At 34.8% G+C, this 23,101-nt stretch overlaps 1 protein-coding gene across 2 annotated transcripts in view; it reads left to right on the forward strand.

Annotated features, from left to right (window-relative positions):
- Positions 1-23,101, forward strand: part of CNTN1 (contactin 1) — a 357,030-nt gene that overhangs the window by 190,535 nt on the left and 143,394 nt on the right. For both annotated transcript variants that reach the window (XM_044227281.1, XM_044227280.1), the window contains exons 4-9: positions 843-974; positions 2,496-2,528; positions 12,060-12,192; positions 15,988-16,160; positions 18,453-18,548; positions 21,028-21,234. In XM_044227281.1, coding sequence (XP_044083216.1) covers positions 914-974; positions 2,496-2,528; positions 12,060-12,192; positions 15,988-16,160; positions 18,453-18,548; positions 21,028-21,234 — 703 coding nt within the window. In that variant the 5' untranslated portion in view covers positions 843-913. The remainder of the gene's footprint in view (positions 1-842; positions 975-2,495; positions 2,529-12,059; positions 12,193-15,987; positions 16,161-18,452; positions 18,549-21,027; positions 21,235-23,101) is intronic.

A 23,101-nucleotide genomic window follows, 5' to 3' on the forward strand; every position in this document is an offset into this window, starting at 1 on the left:
ATACCAGGGAACTGTATGTACACTTTAAAATGGTTGGGATAGTATAAGTGTTGCCATTAATGGGGAAACATTTCATGACAAGTACCCAGGGTATTTCTATATGTGCTGTTTGTGAAAACTTTGACAAAATGAAGAACCACTACAAAAAACCATGATGTGGGGCGCCTGAGTGGCTCAGTGGTTAAGCCGCTGCCTTTGGCTCGGGTTGTGATCTCAGGGTCGTGGGATCGAGCCCTGCATCAGGCTCTCTGCTCAGCAGGGAGCCTGCTTCCTCCTCTCTCTCTGCCTGCCTCTCTGCCTACTTGTGATCTTTCTCTGTCAAATAAATAAATAAAATCTTAAAAAAAAACATGATGTTCATTATTTAGTACATTAGTAATTTATCACTAATTGTAATAATATTTGAAAGAAAAACAACCATAATATCTTTAATTGATTCTTCCTACCAGTCCTTCAGTTAAATTTGATCTTCAAATTAAATTGGTTGATTTGGAAATGTTTACAACTATGCCATTTGTACAAAAAGTACTGTTAGGCTCAATTGTTAGAGTTAAAAAGTAGAAGACACCAATTGAGTGACTTGCTCATGTTCCTACAGTGTCAACCCTGGGGTCAGGTGATAACCCTCTGATACCAAGTCTACTTGCTTCATAAAACATGTGCTTACAAATATATTTAAATAAACTAAAACTTATTCTATAAACAAAAAACATAAAATAAAATGAAATCGATAATATTGTTGACCCCAAATGATGAGCATTTACATTTCCTTTTTTTTTTTTCTTTCTATCCTATCCTTTTCCTTTCCTTTCCCCACCCCTTTTCTTCTGTTTTTGATGCAGGTGTTTATTATCCAGCTACCATAAAGCTAAAGCTTTTCTAGAAAATAAAAACAAATATTTATACATACAAGATGAAAATGTGGTTGCTGGTCAGTCACCTTGTGATACTATCTTTTACAGCTTGTTTAGCAGGTAAGAAATATCCTTTGGGAATAACATGGAGGACATTAGGAGAAGGAAAGGAAAAGTGAATTGGGGTAAATCAGAGGGGAAGACAAAGCATAAGAGACTGGACTCCGAGAAACAAACAGGGTTTTGGAGGAGAAGGGGGTGGGGTGTTGGGGAGCCTGGTGGTGGGTATTATGGAGGGCATGTATTGCATGGAGCACTGGGTGTGGTGCATAAACAATGAATCTTGGAACGCTGAAAACATGAAATTAAGATGTTTTTTAAAAAAAGAAATATCCTTTATGTAGTCTCATAAATTATGTCAATATAATCAATATGTGTGTATTCACTTTATTAAATCTGATACATGAAGTTAAAATTAATGTTTTTGACATCTGTGTCAGATGTGTAAATATATATTAAAGTTAACCCTGTTTTTCTTTTTATTTTCAAGTAAAATTTCACAAGATTTAATCAGTCTTATTTAGTGGTAAGCTGGTAAATGTTTAAAATGTGGGCCTCTGGGAGAGAAAAATAACCCTACTGTGTAGCATTCTTCAGTTGCTGGGGAGTAAATATCCCCACTATGGCCAACCTTGAAAAATTAACATAATTTAATGTGCTATTGGAAAAGGTATACAACAGCTCACCATTATATTGTATTTTCACCATATACATACAGTAAATTGAAGTAACCTCAAGAGCATAAATAAAAGTAGAATGTAGTAAAATAATTAGAAAGTAATGAGTTTTAAACATTTGTTATCTTTGTTTTTAATTTATTTATTTATAAGTTAATAAAATTTAATTTTCATTACTTGTTGGTCAGTCTTGTGAAAAACAGTTTTAAGATAATCTACAGTGTGTTAAGGGCATTAAAGACAACAAAGCAGTTTTGAAAGTGCTCTAGTTTTAGGACAAATACTATAACTCTATCTTTCAAAGATAAGTAAGGATTCAGAAATATTTCTTACAGGGAGAGATGCATTATATTTTTATCTGGAAGCAGCATGTTTTCAACAATCAATTTTTCTAATACTTTCATCTCAATAACCTTAACTCAGTAAATACTTGTTGAGCTGTTAATGAAGTTCAAGATGTAGATGGATTTTATCCTTCATTTATCAGTCCTCATTGATTGTTTCAGTGATGAACCTGCTAGGCATCCTACTGCATTTCCTGTTTATTATTAAGGCAATAAAATTGCTATTTTTGGGGGGGGAATATTTTTTATTATTATGACTTCAGAATTCATAAAATATAAATTTTCATCAATGCTTGAGAATTTTAATGACATTGCTATAGCCACAGGAATTATCCACACAGTTACATGCATATTTATATATAGACCACAAATTTTAATGCAACTATAAGATGCAAAGACATGAAATAAGTACTTGCAAACATGTGATGATACAACAACTGTAATAGTAAAGGTCCACTAATGTCATTTCATTAACTAGTATCTCAGTTATTTGATTAATGTTTGAAACCACAACTTGAAAGTTGCTTTGGGATTAAAATTGCTTTATCTTTTATTTTTAGAGTTTACGTGGTACAGAAGATATGGTCATGGAGGTAAGTTGATGAAAGGGTAAGTTTTTAAAAATAGCTTTTCTCAAATGAAACATATTTCACCTCTCTTTTAAGCTATTAACTCTCTAAACTTAAAGGCAAATGGTTAATGTTAGATCACTTGGGGATTTTGTGAGATGGTTTATCTGGGGTCACAAGACAACTTGTTTGACTGCCCAAGTGAACTGAGTGGATATACCACAAACAAATATGTTATTAAAGGATCGTAGCCAATAGAAAATATTCCATGTGGCCTGTATTTTTTTCCTTGCATGCTTTGTAACAATTCTATGCTATTAAATTTTGAAGCAATATTTTAAGTACTGTAAACACCTAACTTAATTTTGAATGTCTCTTGCTTTGCTGAAAAGATAGATCTAAATTTAGTGACCTCAGAACCTTAAGATTCAGTTTAATTAGGACTCCAAAGATGTTGCAGAATTTATTGTTTATGATTTATTAAATATAACTTAATTCTGCTCATTTAGATTCTACTTCAACCACTGAACATTTCTTGCCAGAAATAGAGGAAGCATGGGATACTGGAGAAAATAGTCTAGAGTAAGAACAGCTGGGATTTGCATAGTCAACCTGGTATTCACTAGTGATGCGATCTTGTACAAATTATTCACCTTTTATGAGCCTCGACTTCCCCATATGTAAAAATTACAAGATCCTTGTGAGAACTAAAAAAAAAAGAATATGAGAGTTTCTAGAACAGTCATTTATGTCACAGGTACTTAGTGAACATACTAAGACTCGAAACTTACAAAAGCCACTGCAGGGTAATAGGAGAATGCAAAATTGAAAAGAATTACTGAGCAACCAGGGCTACAACTTGTGTGCCAAATCAGGGGTCTTCATGCTAGTGTGGGTCAGAAGAATTTCCATTTTTAGGTTGCCATGAGGATTATGGGAAAGGAAAGTCTTAGCATGAATTCCACCAAAGCCACTTCTGTTTCCACCTATGAGTTATGGATCACTGCACGTACACTATATAAAGATAGGTTCTTTGACTTCAAGAAGCTTACCATATACTAGGAAATAAGTAGGCAACGAATTTATAAGAAAACATATACTGAGCATTTTAAAAGATTTACTTTGAGCAACTAAGGAATAGTTAATGTTGGGAGTAGTAGGAAGGAAGTTCTGAAGTATTTCAAAAACTTAGAAATGGAGCTACTTCCAAATAAAAGAAGTGGAACAAATAAAAGTAAAGAGGTAAGGAAATGTGGGCTGTATTAAGTCAGTATTTCTCCAAGCATTTCAGTAAATGCTTCTACAGGATATTAGTAGGATTTACGTTAAAAAGGACTTTATTGTCAAATAAATTTGGGAAAGGCTAATTCATAAAAGTTTAATAGCTTATTATTAACTTTAAGGGATAAGTATTTATACTACTCATTTAGTAAGTGTAATACATGTATTACTTCCTTGGACTGCTGAATAAAGGACCTCAAACTGGGTGGCTTATAACAACAGAAATTGAATTATATCATAGTTGTGGAAGCTAGAAGTCTATAGCAAGGTGTTAGGAAGTCTTGCTGCCTCGGTAACTGGTAGGAGAAGGCTTCTTCCTTGCCTCTCCCAGCTTTGAGTAGCCTCGGACATTCCTTGGCTTGCGGCAGCATGACTCCAACATCTACCTCTGTCTTCATGTGTATGTTTTCCTCCCATGTCTGCCTCTGTGTCTGAATTTACCTCTTTTTGAAGTTGCCAGTCATATTGGATTAGGGCCCACTTATGACCTCATTTTAACTTGATTGCTTCTATAAACATCCTATTTCCAAATGTCCCATTCTGATTTGCCAAGGATTAGGACTTCAACATATCTTTTTGTGGGGGCACAATTCCAAACAACTATATTACACCAAGAGAAAAGTATTGTGAATCTCTGATGAGAGAAGAGTTTTAAAATATCTAAATATTCCAAAACTTTTTGACCACCCAGCTAATTGTTACTAAGAAAAAACAAAAAACAAAGAAACTCATGTATGCTGACTGACATCAAGTTAAATTCATAACTGCTAACTTCAAATGAGCAGCTGGTACTTCCCAGCAAATATAATCCACTTCCCCAGTGAATTCATTTTCTCATTTTCCTAGATCATGTTATAGTTGCTTCCCTCCCTTTAAAACTCCAACAGCTTCTTGCCCTCTTTACTTTGCTTCCTATTACACAAAGGTATGAGAGACAACTTGAAGATAATTTCCATAAGTTGACACGACCACATTTACTCTCCTCCTACATCTATGCCCATACACTCTGTCTTCCTGCTTGTTTCATATATGATGTCACCATACTAAACCCTATACTTGTACACTTATCCTCTCCCATCTGGTTTATTTAAGTTCATTGCCCCAGCAATTGTCCCCTGTGTCTTCTCATCATCAGATTCTCCCTCTACTGGATTATTGCTGTCAACATGCAAACATTCTCTAGTATTCTCTCTCATTTAAAAAATCATTTCTCTGCAAACCCCATACCTTATAGTTAATATCCTTCTTATCTATTCTTCTTTTCATTAGTATTACCACCTCCCCCCAAAATAGACTATTCTTTCTGTCTTCAAATTCTCTGACTCATATTTTCCTTTGAACCCTACTGCAATCAAACTTTCACATCAACCTTCAACCAAAATGCCTTGTCCATGTCACCGTGATGTGCCTATTGTGAACCCAGCGGTCAACTCTCAGGCTCTTTACTCAACCCATTGCAAATCATGCTGTAGTTGCAGATATTATGTGTAGACATAACATCTACAGGTAAAAGAGGTGTATGTTTTTCTCATATCTATTTCTTTTTAAAAGCAAGAGACCTCCTTAATAGACCTCTGAACACCTCAATGTCCAGAGTTGGCTTGCAAATTTACCACCAAGCTTGTCATAGGAAGGAGTAATATAGTGGCATTAATGACTGTCAACCTGTACTTCTGAGTCATGTGAGGGAGGTTTTGATCCTTGAGCATATCTGACCTTTATCATCAGGGTGGAAGGGGAGGACTGGCACTGGTGAGTCAAGCAACAGTATTTGCCACATCACATAAGTGAGTGGGAATTGAGGTTTTGGGTTTTTTCCCCACTTATGCATGGGAGAATTCTATCTAATATATTATCTTGGATATATAATAGTTTTTAACTATTACTATAGAATAATCATAATAGCCTATGTGACTAGCTTTTAAATAAAATATATGCATTAAAAATACATAGATATTTTTATTTTAAAAATAAAGTACACCAAGGATTATTAAAAAAAATCATCAAACCTTAACTCAACTCTTTTCCATGTCTCTTAAAAATTTCTTCCTTTTTTATTTTTTGGATTGTATGAAATCAACTTGTGTCCTATTGAGATAAAAGAATGAATACAACTAAGTTCCATATAGTGAACATGTAATGTTCAGGTATTTAATTAGTAACTAAGTATGTGATAGTAAATATCTATTTTAGAAGTTTTCTCAATTATGGTCTTTCTTATTTTAATAATAAGATACAGCTATCTCAGTACCAATTTTTACCTAGCCTAACCTAAAATGAAAAAAATATCTCTTTAATTCCTTTGTAATTTAGTGACAAAAACAAGGGGAAGAGATAAAATAGCAGTATAATACTTATTCTATGGGAATTAGGGGATGAAATAATCATTAATTGATAGAATGGGATTATCATATGACTCTAATATTTCAAGCAAATACCAAGGAAAACTAAAATTCTGAAGAGAGAGCAGATACAGAATTTCCTGTGTCCTTATAGTACTTTACCCAGATTTTCACGATATTTTTTTCAGTTAGGATCCCTTCAATTACTTAGCATTATTTTCATTCATATAGCATTTTTCTATCTCTAATTATGATTTTATAGCATTCACTAGCTTATCATTATTTTGTGATACAGTCACTGTTATCAATTAAAAGAGTCTAGAGATAGCCTAGAAGGTGAAGTGATAAAAGTAGGCCCTTCAAGTGGAGTATGCCACATAGTGGGGTATACATGAAGTCGGTGTGGCAAGATGCCTGACAGTTAAAGAAAACACAGTGTTTGGAGGCTCTAGCTGTGGACCTTCTGGCAAGGAAGTTGCTGCCACTAGATGATAGGCTCTTGGGCAGGTAAAGCCATGCAAGGGTAAATGTAGTCAGTCTTTCTGCTAACATGACCCCAGTTTTTGTTCTAGAAATTTGATTGCTATGAGTTCTTCAAACCAATTCCTTTGTGTTTTAGTTATGGAAAATTACTGCAGAATCATGTATTATTACCCAAGACCCTAAAGGATCACAACACATGTGTATTCAACGTCCAAGCCCTAAACATCCTGTTCCCTTATTAGTGGGGAATGGTTGACAGAGAAGACAGGAGGAAAAATGATCCTTTGAGACAATTTAAATAGTGTCTGACTTAGAGAATTTATTGTGTTTCAAGAGACTTTTAACACTCACTATCCCATAATTATTGTAACATTGTAAATATTGTAAAAATCCCAGTATTAAACTCCATTCAAATTTTTTGTTGTTTTTTTCTAATAGTTTTTTTCCTGAGATGACTCTTATAACATCCTTATGCAGAATAATGTTTTTATAACATAACAGATTGAGATGACATGTTACAGAATGAGAAATAGAATTTGTTTCAAAATAGATATAAAATGAATAAAAAAATCTCTCAAGTACAAGTCATAAGTATACTTTCAATTTTCAAAAATAAAATAGAATAGCAAGATTACAGTGGACCATCTCCACATAGTGAAAGGTGAAGTAATACCATAATAATTTTAAATAATAAATTTTAAATAATAAAACTGATTATGTTACTGATGGAATTGAGAATGGTACAGAAAAAAGCAGTAGTTTTTGCCTATTGTTTACATTTGTAAATTTAACAACAAATAATCCTATACGATTTCATCCTTTCTTGTTAATCTTCATGATCAAATTTAAGAAATGAACTTACATCTCCAAAAGATTACCATTATGTGGTAGAAAACTGGTGAATTGGCATTAAAAGCAGATCAAAAGAAAGAGTGATTTGAAATGCTGCCTTTAATTAGCTGGAGAAGCCATCTATAATTTTGTGCTCCTTTTTAGAAGAATCTACCCAGTAAGAAAAAGGGCACGTATTTAAAAAGTAATCTTATTTTTCTGAAGCATAATACCTATTTTTTTGTTTCGTGTGCCCTGTAACCCCATAATACATCCAAAGCACCATAATTTATCACCTAATTACTTCCACAGCTGTAGAAAAAAGCAGTAAGAAGGATATATTTTCTCTTGGCTGAGAGCATAATGCTTGCATTAATGCATCCTTTTCTGAGCCTTGTATTCTCCCAGAAATTTATTTTCCCCTCACCCGAGTGCCCTAGCTCGGAGAACAGAGTGATGAGCTCAGATACTCTTCAAGGGGGTTATGAGGGTAACATTCAGAGGTTCACTGAGCATACCCATGCAATTCAGATGCTTGTTTTTGAGTCGTTTATCTTTCAAGGGTCCAAATACATTCCCCAAATAAAATATATAGAGTAAGTGCTAAACCATCTAATGGAATACATTGTTTTATTTAGGCCAGACCATTTTACAAAAGCATAAAACACATATTTGTGAAATAAAACGAGAAGTACTACTGTAATGTGAAGTGTGTCCTATTCCACTTTTTTGACCAAGAGAATGATCCAGGGGAACTATCTTAAGTGCAATGTCCTCTCAATGTGAAAAATAAATCCAGTATTTTGGTGGAAATTAGCTTCATATTTTTATCCCCCGAATGTTTCACTGTCTGTTCCTATAAAGGCCAGATGGAAGTGGAGTATGAAGAAGTATATACATATAATTTATAAAGACTTTTTGTCATAAGAAACAAAAATAACATGGGGCACTAATATTACCCAGTTTGGCATATAAATGTCAACGCAGTGCACCCACAAAGTCTTTACATATGCCCCCTGAGGTATTGCTTGGCAAAAGATATAGTCTCATTATTATTATTATGTGACATTCCATTATTTTCAATGGCAAATTTCATTGCTGTTATCTTTTCTAGAAAAAATTAAATTATTTTTAATGCATATGATTAAGTTGAAGAAGCTACTTAAAACACCCTCAGTCTTCTAAAAGCTGACCAACATTTGTCTTAAAAGCATATGCCTTAAAATTAAAAGACACCCCATGAAATGAAATATTTAAGACTATACATTTAATTAAAATATGCAAATTTACTGATCTAATCTCAACCCTTAAGTAGATGTCTGCTTATGTCTTCATTGAATTTGAAGGTGCAATACAGTACTTTAAATAATGAGGCCAATTTGTATGAACATAACTACTTCAGAGTGATAAAAGTAGTTGTTTCTGGGGCGCCTGGGTGGCTCAGTGGGGTAAAGCCTCTTCCTTCAGCTCAGGTCATGATCCCAGGGTGCTGGGATGGAACCCTGCATCAGGCTCTCTGCTCAGAGAGCAGTATAATACTTATTCCTCTCTCTCTCTCTCTCTCTCTCTCTCTGCCTGCCTCTCTGCCTACTTGTGAACTCTGTGTCAAATAAATAAACAAAATCTTATAAAAAAAAAGTAGTTGTTTCATGAAAGCTAATGAAATAATAAATTGTGAATTTAGGGTTATTACAACTTCTCTAATGGCACTGCCAGAGGGCACTGTGGAAGCAGATGCTAGACATCCTGGGACTGGCTATTTCTACATTGGAAATACAATAATGTTAAAGAGGTTCTAACTAACACAACCCTGCACCTTTGAGATGAGGGCAAATTTTGTAAATAGTGTGCAATCTCTAATAAATCCCTATTACTAAATAAAACAGGGATTTTGTTAGCTACAAGTCTCTCCAACTTGCTGCTTGTGGAATACAAGTTGGAAATAACCCAAAGGAAAACCCCTAAACTTGAACACCTGAGATTCTTTTGAGTGTGTCTTTCACAGAACATAATTTTTTGATTTTAATAAAATCCAGCTTTTTTTTCTTTAGTGGATCATACTTTTTGTATTGTGTCTAAGAACTCATCATCAGGATTTTTATATAAATACAATGTACTCAGAAGACACTTATGAGCTTAAAGCTTCTCTAAATAATATTTGTTTTTTACCCTCTAAATACCTGGTCTACTTAAGTTTTTAAAAATTGAAAAATTTCACACTAACATTGTTATTGATCAGGGTTAGAGTTGGAATAGATGTCATCTTGTCTTCAAGAAGAGAATCTAAATATTTTGATAAAATTGCACTTCTCTGCTTGTCTTTTTAAACATTTTCCTGTGAATTGGGAAGAAACAACAGAATCTCCAGATTAGCAGGTGTTACTAAATTGTTCCAATCAGAAAAGCTGTGCAATTGGGAGAGACTCAAGGAAGAGCTTATAAAGTTGTTCAAATGGGAAGAAAAATGGCATATGATTTTTATCATAGATAAGGACAAGGTCATTTCCTTCAGAGATTGAAAATCTAGAGCTGACATCCAAGTGAAAGTCTATAGTTGTCCGTGATTTGGGATTCATTCTTCATTTCCCCTGGTGTGCGGTTATATCCTTAAAAGGCCAGGAAATATTGGGCATCATCAGGAAAATTATTAGAAGTGAAGCAGAAAACATTTTATGCATTTTGAGAAGGATACGGAACTAGACACTGCTCACAGCAGGACGTTCAAAATCCTTAGCAGAGGGCTTCTGTGAACACCTCGAATTTTTTATCTTATTTATGGTGGTCTTGGGCTTGTGGGCCCTTAGGGCATGTGTGCCTGCTCCTTTCTTTTTTTAGATGTTGACTCCACATAGAACAAATGGCTTGCATAAAACAATAGTTAGGGGAAGTGCATTGGTGAAACTAAATCTGTTTCTCCAGTTCCTTTGACTTTGATCCAGCAATTTGCTCTTTGAAATAGGGCGGTAATAGGGAAGGAACTGAGGTCTGTAAATTCTTGAATGGCAATATCAGCAAATTCCAAACTAAAAATGAGGCATCTCCCCTTGAAATATTTCAGACAAGTTTAGAAAAATCAATGCTTCGTACTAGAAGAAACTAACTTGAGGATTTTACTGATCACCTGCATGTATACAAATATGGGTCGATACAACACTAATAACACCAGAACAACAAAAGTGAGTAAAACATGGCCTCTTCCTTTTAGAAATTTTATGAGTTGATACACATATACATATAAATATACATATACATACATATGATAAGATAGGCTTAAGATACATAAATCAAATTTTGAAAGGATCGGCAAGTTCCAAAGAACATTGACATAGTCAGTACTTACTGAATGCTGACTGTGAGCCAGGTACACTACCGTCTTATATGCATTGCCTCAAAATAATTCTCACAGTGTCTAATGGGTTAGATTTTATTATTATTCTCACTTTGTAAAGGGTGATATTGAGGTCTAGAGAGTTAAATAATTTTTCCAAAGGCCTTGTAAACAGTACGGAGGCAAGATTTAAATGGTATAATGAAACTGTTCATTAATAGAAGCTGAAACAAAGCTCTCATCTTCAAGGTTGTGTCGGAGCAGACAAAACGTCTGTGGTGTTTGCCTTGAACTCTCTCCTAAAAAATACGTGGAGGAGTGAACCACGTATAGCAGAGACAGTTTAATGATCTTATTAGGAATATCCTCCTTCCTAGCCACACATGCTAGTATTAATTCATGTGGGGCATATGGCTCTAAGCTCTTCTCTGTAAATGCTGCTGCGCTGATATCCTACGAGTGATTCTCTTCTCTGCATCCCGCTGCGAAGCATCACTGTTCCTTTCCAGAGAAACAGCTGCTTCCCAACTTGGGTTTGCTTGTGATGTATTCTGAACCAGTTGGTCAGATCCCAATAATTTGTTTATTGACTGTCCTAGATGTTACTGAGTACAGATGCCGGTTACATGTTTAGAAAAAATAAAACAAACAAGAGACTAATTTCCCAGAGCTTCTAGAAATTCATCCATTCTCTTATAAAAAACTCATTAAGCACCTATTGTGCTGCAGACTGCTTGGCAGCTAGCTGGGAGGTTATGGACACAGCCACCTGTTCCAAGCACTTACAGTCTCATGGAACAGACGATTATACCAAGAATCCCAGAAGGTGTGCTAAGTACCCTAAGCTGTGTGAGAAGTCGTGAGAACACAAATGAGGACCAGCTAAAGTGAGGAGGGGTGAGAGGAAGCTTTCTGAAGAATCTAGCCATGGCTGAGTCATAAACACTGAGCTTTGAGAGGAGAAGAAAAATGAGATGGTGATTCCAGAAAGGGGAAAAATTATGTTGTGAAGTCTCAGGGACATGAAGGCCTGACTTGTTTGAGGGTGTATAAGTAGTTAAGCATGACAACACTGGGTGCCTTGGGAGAAATAATGAGAGATGGACAGAAAAGAATTTTGAGTAAAGCACCTGAATGTTTTCCTCAGGATTATGGAGGCAAATATCTTTATTTCAAATGGAAATGGAGATTTGATGTTTCTAACATTTTCCCAAAACCTTTTTAAATGTGTCCAAATTTTCTTTGACTTATAAAAGAGTACATTGTAAAATAATTTTATTTTTCTTGTAGTTTCTGAGGAAGATAAAGGATTTGGACCAATTTTTGAAGAGCAGCCAATCAATACCATTTATCCAGAGGAATCACCAGAAGGAAAAGTTTCACTAAACTGTAGGGCACGAGCCAGCCCTTTCCCAGTTTACAAGTAATGTACTTCACTGCTCTTTTATTACAATGGAGTATCAAACTAGATTATAGATGAGCATCTGTGACCCTGTACTGATAGAGAATTCTCTAATATAAGGTTATTAACAAAATGCAGGAATGTTAACAAAATATTGGCATGTAAGTTATTAAAATAGAGTTGTTTAATGTCCAAATTGGTAGTAAGTTTTCTTAAATATATGCAAATAATCCACTCCCTCTTTCCTGCACAGACAATGCCAATGCCATTTCATATTATCTACTTAAAATTGTCCAATGACAATTGGTCAATTGTCCAATGACAAGTGATCATGCTATTAAGCATGTATAAGGCTATATGAAAATCATGCACAATTTAAATATATACATTTGAAGATAAAATGTTCTTATATGCAGCAATCTGGATAACTCATACTCACATATTATAGATAATATTCCTCTATCAACTACATTCAGAGAGCTTGCATACATAATTCTAGAAAGCACCACTTTTTTCCAGTGGTCTCAAATCTATATTCCAGGTAATATAGCAAATTTCTTAAAATTAGGTAATCTATATCAATATATCTCTTTCTAGTTTTTTGTGGGATTTATGTGTTTTTTTATGTTATGTTTTATTTGGGGAATTTACGATATAAAATATAACTTTTAAGGTAACAGTGGGTTTTTCTGCTTCAGATGGTTCAGAAAAGTATACTAACTATTTCTAGTCTGATACAAAGAATAAGATTAAAAAATTAACCAAACACCAACGAATTTGAATTTCACCTGTGAAATGGTTCCATGAAGACAACACAAGTGATTGATGGGGAAATTGGAGCTCTAGTGTGTCAATGTCAGCTAACTTAATTGAAGGTTGTCATTCAACAAGATTGATTTTCATAGTGTTTTTTTCTCAAAAGAAAAACAACTTTCTATTTTTATAAGAAGTTATAATAATATATATAAATTTAATCCTAATCGAACTCATTTTCTCTTGAGTTCAAGAGACTCTCATGAGTCTCTGGGCTAAATTACAAAATTATTCTTAAAATAAAATATGAATTTAGATATAAAAACATTGTGCCTTTGAAGTTATTTTTATTGTTTCAGTTTCATGCATGGGAATGCAAAATAAGTAGATATTTTATTAATTATAAGTTAACACATTTATTTTGAAAATATTTGTTAGGCTGGACTTGTTTCTACCCTGAAGCCACACAGTATGGGCATTTATATACATAGTTATGGATATGGGATAGTATAACTAATAGGGTTTGTGGAGGAGATCTAATCTAAGCACATAATTTTATAGGAGAGGAAGCTGAATAATGAATAAGGAAATTGACTTGCTCTAGAGTTAGTAAATCATAGATCCAGGACTGAAACATAGCACAGGTTTTATGGCTTTCAAAGAAACATGTAATTTTTTCAGGTTGTATCTATCTATATAGCTTGATAACATCTCAAAAGCTATTTCAGTGATCTCACTTATTTTGTGACACCTTGCCCTTGACATTCATACATGGAAACAGCAGATCAGTCTACAGCCTGGAATGGAGGCAGCAAAACAGAAGAGACTATTTTCAGATAGTGTTTTAGAAATGATGTTCTTGCTGTGCCTACCTGACATCTACCCCACAGAATCATTAAGAAGCAAAGTTTTGCATGATTATAATTTTATACACATTAATTAGCAGCTCCCTTTTTCCTTTTTTCTCCAGTCCCTGGCAACCATCATTGCATTCTTTGCTTCTACAGTTTGACTCTTTTAGATACCTCATATAAGTGCTCTCATATTAAGTGTTCTTACCAAAATTTAAAATGTAAAATAAGAAGGCAAAACTTTGACCAACAAATACATTCACTAACTCCCTCCCATAGGTTGAACCAGCAATGAAGTCCCTAAGATGGTGGCCTGACTATCTACACATTAATGTACAGAGCTGGAAAGGAGAAGTAGATGTTTAATTCTGTTATGAAGGCATCTGCATTTGACAGATGAAAAAATAAAAAGGGAAAAAATTCAGCTCATGATGCAGCTTGTCTGATGGAAAAGAACATTTGAAGTTTTAAAACTTTACTTAATATTCAGAGCAAGTCATACTAACCTTGGTAATCATGCAATGTGTCATTCACACAGTAGTTTTATATTTATGGCATGTTCTGTGATAATTTCTTATTCATGGCAATACCCTGAAAGTTACAACAGAGAACTTTACCTTCTACTTATCAGTCTTGAAGCTTTTATTATCTTGTGTTGACCCTTAAAATAATGAGAATGCTAATAAAATTGCATTTATTTTTTTAAGATTTTATTTATTTATTTGAGAGAGAGTGAGAGAGAAAGCATGAGAGAGGAGAAGGTCAGAAAAAGAAGCAGACTCCCCACGGAACTGGGAGCCCAAACAGGACCCGATCCCGGGACTCTAGGATCATGACCTGAGCTGAAGGCAGTGGCTTAACCAACGGAGCCACCCAGGCGCCACTAAAATTGCCTTTAAAACTGTCTGAGAGGAGTAACAACAATGGTATACATTCCTGAAAACAAAGTAAACCAGTGAACTTACCCCAACACAGCAAAATTTCAATCATATGACATCAAAGGCAGACTCAAATCCACTAGAGAGGAGATAATGCAATAAATAAAAATTTGGAGTCAATATAATGGGGAAAAAAACGTAACAATTGGTATTGCTCAACAGGGAAACCCATTGCCTTGGCAAATGCTAAGCAACTTGACATTGGATTGTTTGAGCAGAGCCAATATTGCCATCAATTTGGGAAGGGGGAAGATATACTCATTGGAATTGGAATTTGGTAGGTTTTCAAAATGCAAAAGCATAGTTTCTGTGTTTGCTTTTAAATTTCCTCCTATAGTATAAAAATTAAAACTAAAAATGTTCCAGTAATTTGATTTAATAAAAGATATTCTAAAATCATTAGGCTTCTTTTGGTAAGATTCTGACCCTGATCATAAGTGTGCAAGGCCATGAACCATGAGGCCACAGCCCACTATTTGATCATGGCTCTTGCCTATAACATTGCTGAAGACATGAATCCTGATAAGAGAATGAGTATAATACATACATGGTCAGCTTAACTGAAAACTATTTTCTACATTTATCCTTCTTATTATCTCAGCAAGAAAGTTCCTGTCCTGTTTTTAGTCAGTTTGTTTATAACATAATCCCTCTAAATATACCTGCAACATTATATTGCAGGCATGGAAACAAAGGATCCAATTTATTGTTAGAATTTTCAAATTGTGTGATCGACCTCTAGTGGTCAGAGTGTGACATTTACTGAGTAGAATCCTCGTTTCAATTAGTTTTATTGGGAATTTATTTTGATATTTAAAATCAGGTACTGATATTTTATATTTTACTTTTGCTAGAGTGGTGCTTTTAATATATTGTGCAACACATCTAGATATGCATGAATCTAGCTAGTACTTACATAGTTTTATAATTTATAATCTATGTATATCTGCTAAAATATACATTTATAATCTATGTATATCTGCTAAGAAAACAATGTAGCAAAATTCAACAAAATATTTGTCCCTTCCGATGCCTCATGAATAAAGAGAACACATTTCATGCACTTGAACATTTACCTTTCTGTGCGTGAACTAAATTAAAATCATGAGCCCAGAGACACAGAATTATAGGGTGTGAAGAAATACCACACTGAGTCATCTACTTAATCATCTGATTTCACATGGAGCTGTACCCATATTAGAATAATATTAGGCCAGTATTGCTGCTTGCAGGCCTATGACCTTTGATATGACATTTGTTTTTCTTTTTCATAGATGGAGAATGAATAATGGGGATATTGATCTGACCAGTGATCGGTACAGCATGGTGGGTGGAAACCTTGTGATCAACAATCCTGACAAACAGAAAGATGCTGGAATATATTACTGCTTAGCATCAAATAACTATGGGATGGTCAGAAGCACGGAAGCAACTCTGAGCTTTGGATGTAAGTAACTGTAACTTTGAAGAGGTCCAGTGTTTCTAAGTGAAGTAAAAATTAAATGTTATCATAAGAATTCAACAAGAAGAAAAAGCAAGATGAAAAGAAAACGAGCGAAAAGGTCCATAGATGGAGTGGGTCCTATATGATCAGTGGGCCTTAACTGTATGGAGAAAAAATTTCAAGAGAGCAAAGCATCCTGAGGGGTATTGGGAAATAAACTAAGGCCATGTCTGAAGGGTCTTGAATAAGTAGCATCAGTGGAAGTGCTAAGCCATGCATTCTCTCTCTCTCTCTTTTTTCTTTTATTATAACATTACAGTTGTGATCTCTAGAGCTTGACTCTACCTGACAGAATCTTACTCCGTAGTATGTAATTTACCTTATTGGGAATAAATTAAATTAATCAAATTACTTTAAATTTAAATTAAGTTAAAATTTCTTTTTATGAAGGCTGTCAAAAAAAATATATATATATTTATGGCATGTTCTGTGATAATTTCTTATTCATGGCAATACCCTGAAAGTTACAACAGGGAACTTTACCTTCTACTTATCAGTCTTGAAGCTCTTATTATCTTGTGTTGACCCTCAAAATAATGAGAATGCTAATAAAATTGCATTTATTTTTTTAAGATTTTATTTATTTATTTGAGGGAGAGTGAGAGAGAAAGCATGAGAGAGGAGAAGGTCAGAGGGAGAAGCAGACTCCCCACGGAGCTGGGAACCCAAACAGGACTCTCTCTCTCTCTCTCTCTCTCTCTCTCTATATATATATATATATATATATATTTTTTTTTTTTTTTTTCCAGGGACGCCTGGGTGGCTCAGTTGGTTAAGCCACTGCCTTTGGCTCAGGTCATGATCCCAGTGTCCTGGGATCAAGTCCCACATTGGGCTCTCTGCTCAGTGGGAGCCTGCTTCTCCCTCTGCCTCTGTGTGCTTGTGACCTCTCTCTCGCTCTCTCTCTCTCTCACAAATAAATAAATAAAAATCTTTAAAAAAATTTTTTTCAGAAATCTTGTGCTAAACTTAAAGTTAGAAGCTATTCTAGAAGAACATTGTGCATTGAAAGAGGAGTTGGACTAGACGATCTCCCGTATGCAATTTTATAAGTCAGCACTTAAATCTTTTGCAAAATGAATTACAGGATGAAATCGATGTTTTAAGAGAACCCATGTGGCAGTGATTACCAGCAAGGAGTGAGCAGTCAGATTCAATTAATGTGGTGACAATGTGAATGTAAATAAATATACACAATCCTTGAAGAAATAATAGATTACATTGCACTGAGGAAAAAAAAAGGTCCTAAGTATTTTTTAAAGGAAAGTTGAATGAAAGAGCAGAAACATTCTGCTCTCTTTAAAAATGGAATGGGAGCAAATAAAACCAATTTCAAGGTTGGGAGGAAGCACTGAAATGATGTCTTCACATGCAGAGGTTATGATGACATTAAGTTATTGTTGTTGAAATGTCAGCCAAGTATTTGGGTATGGGGTGGTGTTCAAGCGAAGCATCAGGATTAGAGATGGAGATCTGAAAAGCTCTCTGCAAAAAGGTAACAATTAGAATGATGACTTTTCAGAGATATAAGTATATTGAAAGAAGTAAAAATCTGATTCTATAATTTGAGTACTGATCACAGAGAAGAGTTAGGAGGTAAGGCAGGGTTGAAGCAGAGTGAGCACCAGTGAAGCAAATGAAGAATCAAATAGTAGAGTATCATGAAACCAAGCAAAAAGTGAATTCTAAATAAACAGACAAGAATAAAGGAAATGAGACTAAGGAAAACTCAGAATTTGAAAAGAAGAAAAAAATTGGTGATATTCACCCCAAAAAAGTCAGATCCTACTTTGCATCCTTATTCTTTCACCACATTCGAGTCATTCCTCAGGAAGAGAAATATACTTTTCAAATGAGTCTGTTCCTCCAGTCAATCCTCTCTACTTTCTTCTTTGGTAGATTCCTGGTTTTGCCTAATCCCATTGTATTTCCAGATACCCTTACTGAGATTCCTCCTAAACCTGAAGAAAACGTTGAGGATATTGTAATTTTTAAGGTTGTCAGAATACTTATGCAGGCTGCTACCGATATCCATCGGGGGCGTTTACCACAGAAGTCCTGGAGTACATGCAAATGTCACCATGTGAAAATAGGGAATTGATTGTCATAGGTTCCACCAAACCAGCTGAGAAGTGTCACATCCAAAAGGGAGTTAGTAGATGAAAGATAAAATTTAATGAAAATCTTTTTCTATTGACTAGAAAGTGAATATTTTCCTTTTGGCCTTCGTATTAGATCTTGACCCTTTCCCACCTGAGGAGCGTCCTGAGGTCAGGGTGAAGGAAGGGAAGGGAATGGTGCTTCTCTGCGATCCTCCATACCATTTTCCAGGTAAATTTAAGTTCCTCTGTGACTATATGCATTTATTCAACGAATGGCTACATTTTAATTTTCTTAACAATAATGGTACATTTATGATGAAATAAGACTCGAGATTTGCTTAAACCTTGTAACGCACTGCTTTCAAATGGTTAGAGACACTTCCAGGCTCTTTAGTCACTTGGCCCTAATTCCAAAAATCTGTAATCATTTTGGTTTATAAACAACATATATGTTAGATTGTGTCCTCATTAACATTCCTCTTATACAGGAGAAAATATGATAGATTTTTTACAAATTATTTTTAGAATACAACAGTGCCAAGAAGTGATATATAATTAGTCCATCATTTCATTAAAATTATTACACCTACAATATTCTGTGAATTATAAAAATGCTAGAAAAAGATAAAGACATAATATATTATTAATCTATTTAGGAGCATCTAGCTACAAGAATAATCATCCAGTTTAGAAAGGGGTTAAATTAAGTGTGATCTGTAGCAAGGTTCCACCTTTGAATATGTTTCCTGTAATTTGATATGGCTAAAATAAATGCCACTGAAGTGCTAATTAAAAGATAAGTACCTGGGGTGCCTGGGTGGCTCAGTGCCTTAAAGCCTCTGCCTTCAGCTCAGGTCATGGCCCTGGGGTTCTGGAATGGGGCTCTCTGCTCAGCAGGGAGCCTTCCTCCTCTCTCTCTGCCTGCCTCTCTGCCTACTTGTGATCTCTGTCTGTCAGATAAATGGATAAAATCTTTTTTAAAAAAAAAAGCACCTTATATATGTTCATTAATTTTCACTTGTTTTATCAAATATCTTCTTGAAATAATATGTAAATACTACTTTTCACAATGAAAAAATAATGTTTTATATTCTTAGGGTTCTAATATTATGTCATAAATTTGACTTTAAAGACCCCATAAAGAACAGGATGTTACAAATCATTTTGTATGGAATATATTGATGATATATATAGAGGTGAACATATGTAAATGTATAATGCATATCATAAAATATATGCTTATGTATATAATTATATACATACATCTATATGTATTCTATTCCAAATTATATGTATATAAATTCTGGTTGTTTATATATCAAATGTCAGTAATTTTCTCTCCAATAAAACAGGAGAAGGACTATTCAATGGTAAGTATAGGAGAAGCATAGAATTCAAAATGATGCAACAACATCTCAGTGAGAGAATAGTCTTTTTCTTTGAAGAACTGCTAAAACTATGGGGGAAAGATCACCTCATCTCCACAGCATTTCCCACAAATGAAATAAATGATCATAAATAGCCGATGACCACATTTGACTACATTCAAGAAATATACATAAAGGAAATGAGACTAAGGAAATGGGCTTCAGAGCCCATTTGATGAAGATGGGCTTCATTTCATCGCTCATTCATTCAACAATTTTCTTGCGAGCACTTGTTACCCAATTAAGCACTGTCTGTATCACAAGAATACCTCAGTGAGTGATACACAAGATCCACCTGCCCTCAGAGATTTGCTACTGGCAGAGACAGCCAATATACAAGATACATAGGTAACAGGTATATTATGCCTAGATATTGGTAGATAAGCACTAGGAAGAAAAACTTGTGCAGGGAAGGGGGAAGAGTCAATGTTAAGGGCTGGTTGAACTTTTATCAAGGACAAAGCTGTGAAGGTAACTTTGAATAAAGGCCTGAAGGAAAAGAAGACACTAACAGCGCAGACGTGTGAGGGGAAGACGTAGCAGGCAGATGCAACAAAGGCATGAAATGCAACTACCAAGGAAGACCAAGGGAGCTAGAGGGGCTGGAATAGAGTGCATAAGACAGAAGGTAATAGAAAATGAAACTGGAGAGTTCCAAGAGCTATATCACATAGGGCTTTATATTTCGTAGTAATTACACTGGCTTTAACTTCAGTGAGATTTACTTTGGAGGGCTTTGACAAGAAGGAGTCACACGACATTGCTTAAGTTATGGAAAGATGGGTCTGGCTAGTGTTTTAATGAAAGACTTTGGGGAAATTCTAAATCTATAATTCAAAATAGGAGTATAAAAGGAAAAAAGATATAAAGATACTGTGGCTAGCAAACTTTTTTTTTTTTTTTTTTAATGCAGTAAGGAAAATGGATCATGAGTTTGGGAATTATCAGACCTAGAGTAAAAATCCCAATTCTACTTACCAATTATAAAATTCTAAGCAAAACATTTGACTGCTCTGAGTTTTATCAATGAAATGGAATTTAGAATATTAATAGGTCATAAAATAATTGAGAGAGAAAGATAAATATAATTGCTTAGCACCATGCTTATATTTACTCAAAATATGGTAGCTTTTGGAACATTTGCACTATTTGTCTTGGTCTACTTCCAACATTTGTTCTACAATAGCCTAGATTAGATTATGCCCTAGCTTGTTCCTAGAAAATAAAATTTTTTGCTTTTGAAGAAGAATTTAATATTTAGAAGACAATGTTTCCTCCCAGATGATCTTAGCTACCGCTGGCTTCTAAATGAATTTCCTGTATTTATCACAATGGATAAACGAAGATTTGTGTCTCAGACAAATGGAAATCTCTACATTGCAAATGTTGAGGCATCAGACAAAGGCAATTATTCCTGCTTTGTATCCAGTCCTTCTATTACAAAGAGCGTGTTCAGCAAATTTATCCCACTCATTCCACTACCTGAACGTAAGTATCTTGTTTGTTACACAGTGTTTTTGCAGGTTGTCTGCTCATGGAGCACTTATAGTGAGGAAAAGAAATATCCAGAGGAAAAACTAGCTAGCTTTTAAGTCAGGGCAAACAGAAGACATCCACTTTGAAAGTCTTGGTCATTCCTTACTTTTTCTGATAGAGATTTACATGATAAAAGCACCCAAGTTGGTTGAGTTTGGACTGGTTTCCTCTAGTTCAGAGAATACATAAGGTTCTGATTTATTAGCCAAATATCCATATATTAGTTACAGGGGGAATCACTGGCCTCTGCTTTTTTCCATATCCAAAGTAACTTCATGAAAGAGAACAAATGATTAGATCAATAGAAACTATAGTGATTACAGAATTGGGGAAACACATGCAGTTGTATTCTTTTGATATTTTTAAGGAACTATTTATATGAAGCAAATAAGTATATAAATTGCCTTTCTACTATGAGTAAGTAGCATAGGTACCATATTTGTTTTGTATTTCATAGGATTCTTTTATTTATACATTTATGTAGATGTTTTATTTCATTATATTTATTTTTTATTATTATCTTTTTTTTATTATGTTGTTAGCTAACATATCTGATGGCCGCTGGCGGGCCTGAATGGCTTCCAAGATTCCAATTGAACTACATTCCTTTTTAAATGCATTCTCTTCCTAAGAGAATCAGATTTCAATATATTTGCTTACTTCACATTGTTTTTATCACAAGAGGCCAGTGCTGTTACCACTCACATCAATGGGTTCAGGCTACTGAAGAAATACTGGGCTTTGTTGTTCACAGAGTTAGGTTTGGTTCCTGCCTCCACTCTAAGTAGGTGATTACAGTGGGGAAAATGTCATCGTACCACCGTGATTCCATTTTTACTACTCTCCTCGATTATGGTCATGTGGTTGGAATTCAATAAATATTTTTTGACTTCTGGCTCTTTTGTCTCTCCACAACCTTGGGAGATGCTCTCATCCACTACTTTATAGAATTACAGGGAGTCATCATGTAAAACTTCCTCAAGTTTCTTTCCTACTCTACCCGAGAAATTCATCTCTTCTATTTATTTTTTACTATTTTCTCTGTGAAGGCAGAGTTTCTCCTCGTATTCTAGCTAATTCCTGTAGTTGCACTGGTTCATTTAACATTTGATAGATTTATGGACTTCCCTATATCATTTATTTTCTGCTTTTTTTCCTGAATCTTTAAACTCTCCTCCATAACTTTCCCTCTGTGTATTCTTTTGTATTCGATACAAACAATCTTGATGACTTCTTATTTGCTAAATCCAAAGAACAATTTTCAGTTCTGATTCTCTATAAACTTTGACACTGTTGATCTCCTCTTCCTCTCTTGAACTCTTCTTTCTTTTCCTAATTTTCCCAACTCCTACCATTCCCTTATCTCCCACCTGCCTCAGGATCCTTCCCCACATCTTCTTCCTTCTTATATTTCTCTCTAATCCTTTTCCAGATATTCTCACCAACTTAAACCTTTTCAACAGTATCCCTGTGGAGATGACTCCACATTCTTATCTCCAAAACTTTTCTCTTTAAGACTTAATTCTGTCTACCTCTGGGACTTGTCATACAGAAGGTGCTCAGGATGTTAAGCTCAAGATGTTCCAGACACATCTGTCATCTCTAAAACTTCTGGTGTTCTTTGTCTCATTTGGTGATACTGTCATGTTTCTAACTCAGGATAGCATTTTTAATCATATACTCTCTTCTCCTCATCCTCCAGACAGCTAATCCAGTGGTCCCCAGTTAGTATTTAAGCATTTGGGAAATTTGCAGAAATTTGGAACCCAGAAACACTGATTCAGCCGGTCTGTAATGTGACCCAGGAATTTGTAGGTTC

Source organism: Neovison vison, chromosome 12 (assembly GCF_020171115.1).
Source record: "Neovison vison isolate M4711 chromosome 12, ASM_NN_V1, whole genome shotgun sequence".
Classification (NCBI taxonomy): domain Eukaryota; kingdom Metazoa; phylum Chordata; class Mammalia; order Carnivora; family Mustelidae; genus Neogale; species Neogale vison.